Source organism: Artemia sp. Qi Xiang Cuo, chromosome 6 (genome assembly GCF_049724085.1).
Source record: "Artemia sp. Qi Xiang Cuo chromosome 6, ASM4972408v1, whole genome shotgun sequence".
NCBI lineage: Eukaryota > Metazoa > Arthropoda > Branchiopoda > Anostraca > Artemiidae > Artemia > Artemia sp. Qi Xiang Cuo.
Genome location: NC_142799.1, coordinates 20,096,176 through 20,110,423, shown reverse-complemented (window position 1 = coordinate 20,110,423; position 14,248 = coordinate 20,096,176). Strand labels below are relative to the sequence as shown.

General features: G+C 33.5%; 1 protein-coding gene across 1 annotated transcript in view; it reads right to left on the bottom strand.

The window, feature by feature from the left end:
- Positions 1–1,196: 1,196 nt before the first annotated feature.
- Ipk1 (Inositol phosphate kinase 1) overlaps positions 1,197–14,248 on the bottom strand; it is a 334,853-nt gene continuing 321,801 nt past the window's right edge. Inside the window, exons 8-9 of the mRNA XM_089090527.1 lie at positions 11,155–11,658; positions 1,197–5,672 (exon numbers count right to left, since the gene is read on the bottom strand). Coding sequence (XP_088946653.1) covers positions 5,495–5,672; positions 11,155–11,658 — 682 coding nt within the window. The 3' untranslated portion in view covers positions 1,197–5,494. The remainder of the gene's footprint in view (positions 5,673–11,154; positions 11,659–14,248) is intronic.

Below are 14,248 nucleotides of genomic sequence, written 5' to 3'. Positions count from 1 at the left end.
TTCCATTTCATATTATATATGTTACGGTGAATGTCCGCAAATTGGTTAATGTCGCCATTCGCCAGTGAATGGCCGAAACACCTTTTTTTCTCCCTGCGCTTGCTAAGCAGTACCAGTCAATTGTTTTAATTTAATGCAAGGTTTGATGACGGGAGCTTAGGTTAACTTAGGTTTGGTCAAACGATCTTAGGTTGGCCTTGATTAGCTTAAGTTAGGTTTTTAACACATTTATGATATTTAGAACCAAATTTAACATAACCTAACTTAATCTAATCTAAACTAACATAATCTAAACTAACTTTAACTTTTACCATCATAGGTCGTATAAGACTGAAAATGCTGACTCGGAAAGCTAACTGAATCGAAGCAGAGAAAAGGAATTTTGAACATTCACCGGTGAATGTCGGTATTAACTACATTTTGGAAATTCACCGTAACATATAGATAATATTTTTATATAGATTTATATTAAACTCTACAGAGATGTATTTCAAATGTAAAAAAAAAAACAGTTTTGAAATTTCTGTACAACACACGCTGAATAAGTATACATGAATAAACAAAATAGAATAAAAAATATAAATAAATACGACAAAGTAACAAGCAATGTCAGGCTCAAGGATCGCAACATGATCCGAATAGCAAATTGAGATTTCTGAAAATTTCTCATCCAAAATTTTTTTTTCTCAAAATCCAATCTACGATCAATTTCTCAAATCATTTAAACGGAAACTGCATCCTTACAACAAAAAAGTGACTAGGTTTTCGTAAGATGGGTCTACTAAAATGGCATTACAAGACTCCTCATATATTTAAAGAACGTCTTTTTTTACAATAGCGCATTAGAAATAACTCCAAAGAGAAAAATTGACCTTTCTTCCGAAAAACGGGCTAAATTTGCCATATTATAATACAACTTGGGGTAAACCTGACGGCGAAAGCAAAAACCAATATTTGCGGCAGCTTCCTTAGTTTTTTACCTAATTTTTAACATTTTTTTATTAATTTTCTAAAATAAACTTTCATAAATAAACTTAAAATAAAATAACATAAATTTTTCAGCAGCCAGAGCCGCTGTCAAATTGCCGCGGCAGAATTCCTGCAGTATTTGGTACATGTGCTTTCCACTTGATCGGCGAAAAAACTGAATTGAAAGTAGCTGAGTCGAACTTGTAAAGTCGAATTAAACTTTTCAAAAAGAAATTGAATCGAATTGTATAAATACGCTGATTTTTAATGTTTTACTATAAATTGAGACGTTAAAAAGTAGATTGAGATTCCTCCAAACATTTTTTCAAAAATCACTTCTTCTTCAAAGTCAGTTTTAGAAAGCGTTTTCAATTAGAAATATTACTCCCTCTAAAAAATTTGAAGCTAATTAATAAGGCAGATTGAGATTCCTCGAGAACTTTTAATGAAACATTTTTTTCTTAAATTTGGCTAAAAATTTGTTATTCAAATAGAAACATTTTTCATCTGAACAAAATGTCAGCATGGTTCTTCTTTTTTTCTTTTTTTATAAGAATTCGGGACCATTTAAAAATATATATGTATTTTTTTTTTGTTTTTTAATGTATGTACAAAAAGAAACGGAAAAAATATGAAATCAGACTAAAAAATATTTTCGAAAACAAGACAGTCACCATAAAAATAGTATTTGCCTTAAAATTGCAAAAAATTTCGACTTAAATAGAGTTTGTTTAACATTACATAGTTCATAGAATGGGGTTGAAGGATTTTTCCATAGAATCCATAAAATAATTTGATAAATTTCTAAAAATCAACTAATGGCAATGAGCAAAAAAAAATTTAAGGAACGTAAAATTTTAGAGAACATAAATACATTCATCCAGAATCCTAAATTGCGATACATAAAAAAAAACTTACAAAAAACGTTCAGTTCTTCAAAAAAACATCAATTTTTGAATTTGCAAGCGTATCGTAAATAAACTCTTTATTTCTTTATTTATTATCGAGGAATAAAATTATGGAAAAGTAATCATAAGACAATTAATGACACAACAAGGTTTGAAGAAATTAGAAATAAAGAGAAAAAATGTATTCTAATTATGAGTTTTAATTTATTATTTGTCATCTTTATTTGTATTTTATTTATAAATTTATGGACTAGTAATAATATGATAATTAATGATAATTAATGATATAAAATGGTTTGGACAAAATTGAAAATAAAGTCAAGGAAAAAATGTACCCTATTAATGAGTCCTAAGCTATTATTCGTATTTTTTTTTTCTTCTTTTGTTGTTTGAGGTGAGCGAAGGAGTGTTAAGGATTATTTGGATAGTTTTTTCTTTTTTTGATCGTTACGGTGACTCCAGTAGCAACTCAGCAAGGAATTATGTATTTTATTTATACACATATACATATATTTATTTTATATTATCAGTATTTCTGGTATATTTAATTTGTGCTATTAACTAGTACTAAAATTTTCCCTTTTTTTCTTCTATTCCTGGCACGCCCCTAGGACAACTTGCCTTTGCATGTTAATGGGCAGGCTAGAAGATTTAGTAGAATGACTTTGTTTTTTCATGTATTATATATATATATGTATGCATTTTGTTAAGTTCTGTTCTTTATTAATAAACTTAAACTTAAAACTTGCGTTACAAAATGGCTGATATTTTTAAACTAGACATCCAAGTTTTTATTTTAGTTTTTTTTCCAAATTTTTCATTCATAGAATCTAACGAACAAACGTGTTTGAGATAAAAAAAAATAAAAAAATAAAAAATAAAATCAAGAATAAAAAACAGCTATAGGTACATTTGGATTACTAATACGACGCCCAAAATAACAATAGTACTAAATTAAATCAAGATAAACTTTGCCAAAAAAAAACGTTAACCTTGTTTTTTTTAATTTGATTGACTAAAAAAAATTCAAAGTTTTTTTTTCAACCTTCAAGACTTTTACAAATAAACACCATTAAAGAGGGAGATAGGAGGAATTTTACGATGGATAAAATTCCCTGAATTAATTAAGTAACAAAAATACATATGAACAAATTTTGATGTGTTCTGTAAACTTTTCAATCCCCTAACTCGAACAAAAATCCCCCCCCCCGAACAAAATTCTGGGTACTGGGTAAATTTTCATAGCAAGAGCGAGAAGGTTTTCAGTTTTTTGGGTTAATTACGGATCTACTGTACGGATCTTAAAAATGTGGCACAGCACATTTTTGTGCCAAAAAATGTGCAGTTTTTTGTGCCAAAAACATGGTCGTTCGGCCATAACCCGTTTTGTCACTTAACAAGGGCACTGGGTCTCAACATTTAACATAGAACAAGACCAATGTAAACTTCCACGATTGGACGCTCTATATCATCGCTGTTACGTTTAAAGGTTGTACATGACTGGGGTCGTATCCAGGATTTTTCTTCTTTTTTGGGGGGTGGGAATTAAACAACGCATCAAAAAATTTTTTATATTCGTTTATATTTTGTTACGTTTTTACGAGTCGGACAAACATTTCGGCGGGGGGGGATTCAAACCTTCTAACCCCCCTCCCGGATACGGCCTTGTACATGACATTTTTTTTACATATTTGCTGAGCTCCATTCAAATATAGGATGTAGATTAGGATGATTGAAACGAGATTGAACACACATTACCCTGGTCTGAATTAATTCCCTTATCTTAAATTAACACTTCTTCAAGGCTTTCCTGTAGTTGCACAAAAAGTAACAGAGGCTCACACCCTCTCTTCTTTTATATAGCACTTCTGCTTTCGTTAAAAGAAAGCATGGTATGTTCAACCCAAATCTAAGGTGTGAATTTCAAATTTAAAGCTAATTTGACCAAAATAAAGCCTAAACATAAGGATTAAAACGATAAAGATCCTCCTGAGCCATTGCTGGCTCACAGGGCATCGAATCAAAGCTTCAGTTACTAGGTCTATTTTACAGAAACAAGTAGCAAGCTTGGCACCCAACTTTGATACCGCGGTAATCGAACCCCGGGCTCCGTATTGCTAAGCATAAAGCCTAAATAAATAAGATGAACGAAGCCTTGCATGTCTAATATGGGGATTTTTATATATTCACAAATTTGAATAAAAAGCAATTTTTTTTTTATTTCTATGGTTTTATGGCTTACAAATATTATTTGAGAATTTTGACAAAATTTTTGTACTCTTCTGTGAATCTGTGAATCTATAGTTTTGTATCATATATGAAGCAAATATTAAATATAAATCAAATTTATATGCAAAGCAGATTTGAATTAAATAAAGCCTTAAATAAGGATTAAAAATAAAGCCTAAATAAATAAAGTAAAATAGAGTCTTGTATGCCTAATATGGATTTTTATATATTCACAAATTTGAATATAAAGCAATTTTTTTTTAATTTCTATGGTTTCAGAGCTGATAAATATTATTTGAGAATTTTGACACAATTTTTTACTCTCCAGTGAATCTATAATTTTCACATTATATATAATGCAAATATTAAATATAAAGCAAATTTGTATGCAAAGCAGATTTGAATTAAATAAAGCCTTGTATGCCTAATATGGACTTTTATATATTCACAAATTTGAATGTAAAGCAATTTTTTGTTAATTTCTATGGTCTTATGGCTGACAAATATTATTTGAGAATTTTGAGAACACTTTTTACTCTCTTGTGAATGTATAATTTTATATTAGATATAAAGCAAATATTAGATATAAAGCAAATTTATATGAAAAGCAAATTTGAATTAAATGAAGCCTTAAATAAGGACTAAACATAAAGCCTAAATAAGTAAAGGAGCCTAAAATAAAACCTTGTATGCCTAATATCGATTTTTATATATTCACAAATTTGAATATAAAGCGATTTCTTTAATTTCTATGATTTTATGGCCTACAAATATTATTTGAGAATTTCGACACAATTACTCTCCCGTGAATCTATAATTTTCCCACATGCGTCAGCTATAGGACAAGAAGACGAAATGAGCTTAAAATAAAAACTATAAATAAATGAAATAGAAATTATTCAAAAAAAAGTCGAAAAGTAGTAAACAGAAAGGTAAAGATAAAGAAAGTTATAACCAAATAAAGATGACATAAAAGGTGAAGCAAACAAGTAAAAAACGAAGCCGTTTGATTGATTGAATTACGATGCACTTGCAAAGGAAGAAGAAAAATATAGTTGGAAGAACTTTACTACAAAAAAGACGCTTGAAGATGTCTCTGTTCTGAGGTATGATATACGTTTTTATAATATCAGGAAACGAGATAAATTAGCTGCGAGCAAGAAGCCATTAAATCACAAGAGGAACAAATATATTCTAAACTCGTCCTATTGGACTTATATCAAATTCACGTATATGCTTTATGCACGGGAAGTTAAATCAAGTTTTTGACAGGAACGGCTATTGAATACAGAGCACTAAGCGGAAGACTGTGGTTTGAAAGACTTGAAACGCAGGTTGGTCGACTTCTTGACCGCAGCTCCTCAATTAATAAAAACACATGGAGTATCTTATGGGTTCTCCTCTCCATTTTCAACAGCTTGTGAATAAGCTTCAGTCATAGATCGCTCCCTTCTTCGATGCTTGAGGACACAAGTAATCGGTTTTGGATCCAGATCGACAACTGAGATCTGACATCGATATAATCTATCTTCCAGGTCTTGAACGACTAGATCTTCGATTCCATCACTGAAAAAGGGAATGTATCAACTGTTACGCACAAAATTAAATCACATGATGAGTACCATCTTCTTCAACATGGAGATGAGTGAGCGTAGCAGGGGTCTATTAGAATTCTGTTGATTGGGCTGTAACCAAACTATGCGAGTAGTCTTTGGATAGCCTTGGGCCTGGGGTAATACATGTTTCATGAAAGATCTAAAGGCACTGAAGCCGAACTGGCCAGCCATGACAAAAACAAAGAGAAATGTGGTGTTCTGTGGAGCTCAATCACAGTAGCACAGTTTATATAATTATCTATATATAAAGATAATTATATAAACTGTGCACAGTAGCAACAATTGTATATGTGTATATTGGTTCTTTTATTTCTTGGTTTTAGATTTTATTTAATTTTAGGTTATTATAGATATCCGTGTCATTTTAGTTTGTCTTTTATTTAGTTTATCCATTTTTGTTTGTTATTTATTTAGTTTATCCATTTACTTTCTTCATCTTGAGATTTCTCTTTCTCTTGTTTTTAATATATTATCCTCTTCCCCTCTGCATACATAACAGTCACTACTTAGGTCATAAAAAGGAAAGGGTTCTTCATGACACTGCTCCAGGAATGTTCACCCAACTCAAGATATGAGGTATAATCCCCCTTCCGCTCCGCTTTTTAAACTATTTTGTATATTATCAGATAGGAGGATTTTTTTATTTGAAGATTTTTATATTTTTTTATTTGAGGAGATTTTTAATATTTGCCTCCCCCTCCACCTAAATAATAAACTACGGGCGATCTTAGCTCCAATCTACCATGTTTTAATTAAACTTTACGTACCGAGGAGTTTCTATATTTACTCACATCATTGTTCTTAAGTAATTAAAGTTGAGTTCCTTGGGAGAATTTTATTGAGCGTCTTTTCATCCAAGATCGTTGATACTATTTCTAAGAGGTTATAGATTTCCAATAGTCCTCTATCTGCGTAATTCTAAGGATTCTCTCGCTATATCAAATAGGGGATTTCGAAAGAGATAAAACAAGATTTTCCAACATTATTGCTTGGTAATAGAAACTAAGATACAATAGTCTTCGGTTAAGCAAAGATACATGAGAACTTACTGTTGCTGTTGGTTGTTACTGTTACTGAACTTACTTGTTACTGTTACTGTTACTTACTGTTGGTTGTCACACTTCACTTAAAACTAGCCTTCGAAATAGACTGAAGCGAAAAAATTTTGGGTTTTATTCAATGGTGGTTGTATACTTTTAAGAAAAATATTTGTAAGTGGCATGCATTTCTTCATAACTTAAAAAACATCGGAGCACTGAGCAGGTTAAGCAAAAAAAGCAAACAAAATTAAATAACAGACAATTATTAAATTAGATGACACCATGAATTAAACTCTCGGAGTAAATTTCACTTGAGTTTGGGCTAATGGTAGCAATGTATTTAAAAAGGTGAAATATGCTTGCTTTCGCTTGATTTTCAGATTCAACTGCGATTTTAAGCTTCCTCAATTCAAACATAATGGCGAGGAGTTTCTTACAGAAAAAAAAGTGGCATCGAAGACCCCAGAGTATGGATATACTTAAAATACGCCTTGTCGAAAATATGACCGTGCTCCCGATGGTAGAAGGGCTTACCATGAGTAGGGCACGTTGAAAAAGGGGGGCGGCCGGGGAAAGCTGCCCTAGACGCTGTGGCACGGGGGGGGGGGGCTAAGAGGACCCCGCGGCTGTTTTTATTAACGTTTGAGTAGGGAGGTGGGAGTAGCGTAAGTATTTTTGCCCCTGGCGCCACCAACCCTAGGAACAGCCCTGATCATGAGCAGTGATGGAGCTTAGTTTGGCCACCTCCAAATCTCGAAATACCAAGCTCAATTATCTGCCTTTACTAATAATAAAAACTGCCACATTAAAATAGACAAAGACACAGCAGTGACGTCGATTCACAAAATGTCAGAGGGAGGGGGGAAATGCATAGGGGGAATTTTTTTCAGCGACAACACCGAAAAAGGTAGTTTTCAACGATTGATTCGAAAAAGGTGTTTTTCAAAATCTAAGGGAGAAGGGAATCTGGGTGCCACTTGGCACCACTGACAGTAATGCATCTTGTTTTTCAATTGTCTCCATTCTTGTTTAGTGGACTTTATCGAATAGATTTCTGAATAATTCCTATAATGCAAATGTGTTGGCAATATGCTCCTAGAAACATCCATCCACACTTACTAGGTCTACAGATGTTTCCTCCCATGACACAAAAAGAGCAAAAAGTACACTAGACTGGCCCTAATTTATTGTTATGATAGCATACATCCGGAGATTATCCACGGAGAAGGTAAGATTTGGTTTTGAGTAGAACTTTTTTGATTGATTTGAAACACAAATCGCTGAAGGTGAATTTCCTTTAATTAAAATGGTATACACCATCCAAATAAAGTTATTTAAAGAGGCTATACAGCTCATAACCGGGTTTCAAAAGTTAGCTACTAGTCGGTTATCTTTTTTAAATTACCATCAAATGAAGTGAGTACCGTTCGAAATGCAATTGAATACAAAATACAAACAACTAGTTCATTTTTCTTTTTTATGGGTTTTCATCTGCCTGCAGATCGGTGACACATATTATTGACACAATTTGCAACGGATCAATGGACTAGACTTAAAACAAACTTAATTTCAATGGCAAAGTAAAAGATTTTGAACATGTCAGCTGATTTCTTTTATGCAAAATATGCTGATTTCTTAATGCGAATTACTGCTCAGAAAGGAAAGGGGACTTCCATTCCCTGTACCGAGTACATTTTCCTAAAATTTTATAACCCTAATAAATCCCACCTTCTCTGGTTAGACTCCTCAGCTGTCCCACTTCCTCACTCAACTGTTCCCTCGGGAAAGGGTAATGATAAAGTTTCGTCCCCATTATATCAGACCTTCGTAATATATATATAAAAAAAAAAAAAAAAAAAAAAACAAGGAAAAAACATGTTCTACGAAAAATTAATAACGTTGCGTCGCCCATGTTTTAATTGTACTTTGTCTGACATGGATCATTTGGATAATTCGGCTCTATTTTATAGCTTCTGATACTGACATTCTGAAGTATCATATTTAATCTAAGGATCCGCAGGTAGACTTCAGTGAAAGTATGAGACAACTAGCAGCAGGACTTCGTATCCCCCCTTGATGTCTAGGGCATGTGCATTCGAGCCTAAAACATATATTAACCAGTTAAATAACCTCCCCCCCCCCAAAAAAAAAAATGACAACAGTTTACTTTGATAAAGCAAAGATGAAACGTCATAACAGAATTTTGACAAGAAATATTCCCTTTTTAAATTTCGACAAAGAGGGAACCAGGGGCGGATGCAGAATTAATGTTAGAGAAGGTCAAAGAGGAACAACAAAACTTGAGCTCCCCTATCGTTATTTTCGCCCTTCCATCCATGCAATTGTTGCAACTTTTAGACTTATGGGGGAAGGCACGTGCCCTTAAAAACACTCCTGGATAGAGCAGCCATTCAAAGTATGGGTAACTTAAGGCCCGGGGACATTTTCTTGGCGATTTTCGAATGAGAAAGTAATTTACATGAGGTAACGTTTAAAGGGACAGGCGGTTTCAGGGGAGGGACAAAGGGGGCACTTACCGCGGGTGCTGTTGTTTTGGAATCACTTTCCTGTGAATAAGCAGCGCGGCGGCGGAGTGCTTGACGATAAATCACATCAGTCCAGTTTTCGTGACGAAAAAAATCACTCAGTGATAATTTATTGCGCCCTCTGGCATTGTGCGCCCCTAGGCCCGGGCCTAGTTTGCCTATTAGTAAATCCAGGCCTGGTCCAAAGCAACAGAAAATAGGAAGTGGCCTTTATGAATTCATGAATCTCCAAATTTTGAGAAGTAAAAAAACAGAACTTTCTGATACGTTTCTTCTCGCGCTGGCTGAATTAATCCCGTAAAAGTATTTTTTATTTTCTCTCCATTTTCTATTTCTAACTTACTTTTCTCAATTTGGTTGCTAATATTAAAAAAGTGTTCCCTGGGAACAGAAATATTGACATTCTCATGTTAGCTCAAAGCTATTATACTGAACAACATATTCTATTCTATTCACAAATATGAATAATAGACAAAAGCAAATAACACCCTTTTGTATGCATTCAAAAGAAAAAAAAAATATCCTTCGGCTTTTTCCACACTCACTTTGAATGTGGAAGTGTGAGTCTTCTTTCATCTATTTCTTCTTGCTTTGCCGTCTTAATTACTCCCGTACTAATGTTTTTGTTTTCAGGCCTTGCTTATTTTTCTATTGCTAGATGTGTTTCCCAAGAAGCATCGTTTCTGAAATCATTTGTTTTCTTTTTTATCATATTTTCAATTTCTCGAGCATATTTATTATCGTATTTTCAAAAGAGAACACAACTGGCTTGACATGAGTATACTAACAAACTAAAACTTAACAAGAACTGTAGCCATTCGTTTATTTAAAGATCCGATTGGGGAAAAATTGGAGTTTCAAGGGAAAAATTTATTCAAACTAAATACCTAACGATGAAAATCACACCGAACAACTTAATATTACTTTAATCATTTACATATAATAAATAACAAGGAAAATGCGATTCGATACAAGATATCAATATGACCCAATGAAAGGGCTAGACACGGTCTTTTTAATCTTTTCAAAAGAGGGGGGACACTAGACCAGTTTACTTCAACGATGAAAGCTCCTTTAGAAGATCCTTTAGAAGATCCTCCTTTTTGGAAGATCCAAAAAGCTCCTTTAGAAAGAAGGGAGAATGATGAAAATTCTACACATTTTAAAACAATTTCTTCAAATTTTGGTAATCGTTTTGTAAACCGTTTTGTAACTAATAGCTTTGTAAAGTTATGAGGGAACATTTGCCCACCGGCTCACTCTCTCTCTCAAATATAGTTTGTGTTAACACAAGACAACACAACCGTATGCTCTAAACCATTGGTTCCCAACCGATTTTAGGCCATGTCCCACCCAGGCATTTTTAAATTCCTGATGCTTCCCCCCCTCCCCATAGTGATATTGAATTTTTGTTACTCAAAGTCTTACGCGTTTTCACCTGCAGGAACCTTAATTTGCCCTAAGTTTGGTAGTTTTTTCGAGTCCTCCTGTAGGCATATGTTATACTAATGACAATTTTTGTCTATATACAATACCTTTTATACAATGCATAACGTCACTGCAATACAAACTGGTCGGATAATCATGTATCTTTTTTGCTCTTTAAATACAAATGAATGTGACGCCTTTCACATGAAAAATGTCTTTTTTTTTCAAAATTAAAGCCTTAGAGTATAGTCAGCTGAAGGGTGCATATTCTGCTCAAGACCCACCGAATTATTGCCATGTCCCATCGGTAGAGCCTGTGCCACACGTCGGGAACCACATCTCTAAACTAAACTATAATGAATAACCAGCCTTGACTATCTTTTTTTATCTTATAAAATATTAAAAAAGGGATAAAAACCTTGAATGTACTCGATCAAAAATAATCATGATACTACAGTCTCTTGTAGTGGCCAAGATTCTATATCTTTGTATAATCTTCAACGCAGCTTCAAAATCATCCCCATTTTCATCATTTAAGAGCCAGTCAATATCTTCATAGGCACCAGAAGACCATCTTAACCGATCCAAAAGATCCACGTCTTTTTCCGTATCTTCTGCTAGCTTATCATAGGCTTTGTACAAAGAGCAGGCTGGAATTTCGCCCAGTTTTTGTGTTTTCAAAAGTCTGTCTAATAGAGATCCCTCAGGTAAGATGTCCATATGAGTGTCACATGGATCAAAAATTGAGCTAGTTCGAGTTTGTTCTAGAGAGCCGTTACAGATGTCTGGAAATTGTGGCGATGATACAAGACCATTCTTTGGATGACCACAATAGTGTTCTGCATAAGATATTGGTTGAGACTTCTTGGGTAAAGGAGAAAGCAACGCCTGAATGAGCAAATGTGCGAAATTCGAGAAAGACCTATAAAAATATAAATTGATATAAATCAATAATGCTTTTATTTGCCAAAACAGCGTACAGTACCACAGGTAGGTCGTAAATATAATTGAAACGGTACTACAATAAATACATAAATTAATCCCTAAAACAAGCTGAATTAAGCATCAAACACTTCCTAGAGCGTTTTCAGTAAAATGCCGAGTGAAATAAGGGACACATGACTCAACGGAAAACGAAAAAAAGGAAACAATAGGATAATTCTCGAGGTACTGTTCATTTGGCTGTAAGACACGCTGATTTCACATAGCGAAAATGATAAGATACTAGTCAAACAGGTTCTGTTTCATGCCGAGCATTGTAAACAGCGGTTTACCTCTCATTTTACAATATTTAAACTCTGTGTTTTTGGGGTTTAAGGGGAAAAAAGGTACCTAGGTTAGGTTACGTATTTAATATTTCCTGTTCTTCACCTCCCACCCCCTAATGTGCAAATATATAGCCGAAATTTGTTTCTAAACTATTATATTTTCATCAGATTTTGTTTTATTTTATTAGCATTAACCAAACTTCACTTCTCGCGTGTCTTACAGCTAATAGAACAGTACCATTTTTTATCAGTAGAAGGTCAAAATTAAACTAAGCAGATATTTCGACAACAACCTCAGCCAAGCCACCTTCAGTTCTCAAAAAGTGTACAAGAAAAACTAACCTTTTGGAGTAAAAACCGAACTAAAAAAGAAAAAAAGGCCTTATGAAATTGGAAGCAATAAGGTAGGTGATATCAAACATATATAAGATAACCGTTCAAAGATAGATTAGGCAGGAACTCTTTCTATGGCTAAAGATGCACCCTGTCTATCGATTCGTTTTAAGTCTATTTATGATAAATAACAAGATATGTCTCGTTACTATAATTAGGTAAATCACTAGTTGCAGAAAAATTCTTTTACATTTATTAGAGTCTCGTGCTATGTCAATCAGTAAAGGAGGAGTAAGGGCTCCAAGATATATCAAAATATATCTCTCTTTGAATTGGAAGGCTCAAATATTTTAGCCCAAATCAATCCATAAACTCTTGTGTGCTGTCAACAAGGAATTTCTAAAACAAAGGGTTTTAATATAATTAAAATTAAATTCAAGTATTGGTGTGGCAATGAATCAGGGGAGTAGCTTCTTTCATTGTTTCTGATTCTTCTTCTACTATTGAAATTAGAGAACTGGTGCATTATGCGGGCACCGCGAAGAAGTCAAGTTTGGTTATTGCTAATGGAATAAAATAAAATAGGATGAATATATGATAGCGTAGAAACAAGATTGAGCTATATATTTGCACATTAGGGAGGGGGGGAGATCAAGCATAGCATATACAGAACACGTAATCAAACCTAGGGACCTCCCCCCTAAACCCCAAAAACAATCGTTTAAATATTTCAACTCATTGAGAAACAACGCTTTGCAATCATTTATCTATAGCGATCTCTCGCAAGTAACCCGTTTGACGGGTTTCGTGACTGGTTTCCTTGATACAGTATATAGCGGTGCCCGCATAATGCACCAGTACCGAGAATTACATACTCAAATGTGGCTTTAAGAAATAGATAGAGCTATGAATTATTTAAGTTAAAGACGAGATATTACACCTAAATCATAAATAGAAATTAGAAATCACAAAAATCACCAGAAGTGTGTTATTAGAAAAAAAACACTAAAGTTTGCAAAAAGTGATCAAGGATCTCTGCGTAAACGTGCTTAAATACAGAAGAAATATTTTGTATGCACATTTTAAGAAAATATGAAGAATTTTAAATATAGAAATACATAGAGAAGTATACTAAAATATATGAATATAGAGAATGTTTTGTATGTGTATTTTAAAAATATGTAAGCTACATATAATTACATAGAGAAATACATAGATAAATATGCTAAAATAAAATTGCACTTAAATATAGAAAATGCTCTGTATGTGGATTTTAGAAATCTGTATAAGAACATTAGAATATATCAAAATAGGGAATATTCTTTATGTAAGTTTTATAAATAATTTCGTCAGAACGACTTAAAAAAGTGATTTATTGGACAATTAGCAGAAACGCGTGGTGTCTAATTTTGCTTTGTCTTCATTTTCACAGAACATTCTTGTGACTGCAAAGAGTGAAAAGTCAATTATGCGTTTAGGCGCTAAAACTTCACTATACGGACAAAATTGAACAACAAAAAACCAACTGTCTGACCGTTCTCCACTCAGGAAAATTTACCCCTCTGGATTAGATTTTGAAAGGAAAGGCTCACACAAGACCGTATCCAGGATTTTTCTTCGTTTTTATTTGGGGGGTGGGTACAAGAAACTTTAAAAACGTTTCAGGATCTATTTTTGTGCATTTTTATTACATTTTTTACGAGCCAGGTAAAAATTTCGGGGGGGGGGGGTTCAAACCCCCTAACCACCCCCAGAATACTGCTTTATACTGCAGAATACTGCTATATATCAGTGAAAAATATATACAGACTGTCGACCACCCTCCCGACCACAAAAAACTACACAGACAATATAAGGCAAATCGTCAATCTCTTTCATCTCTAGAAAATCTTACGAACCTCGTGAGATTTG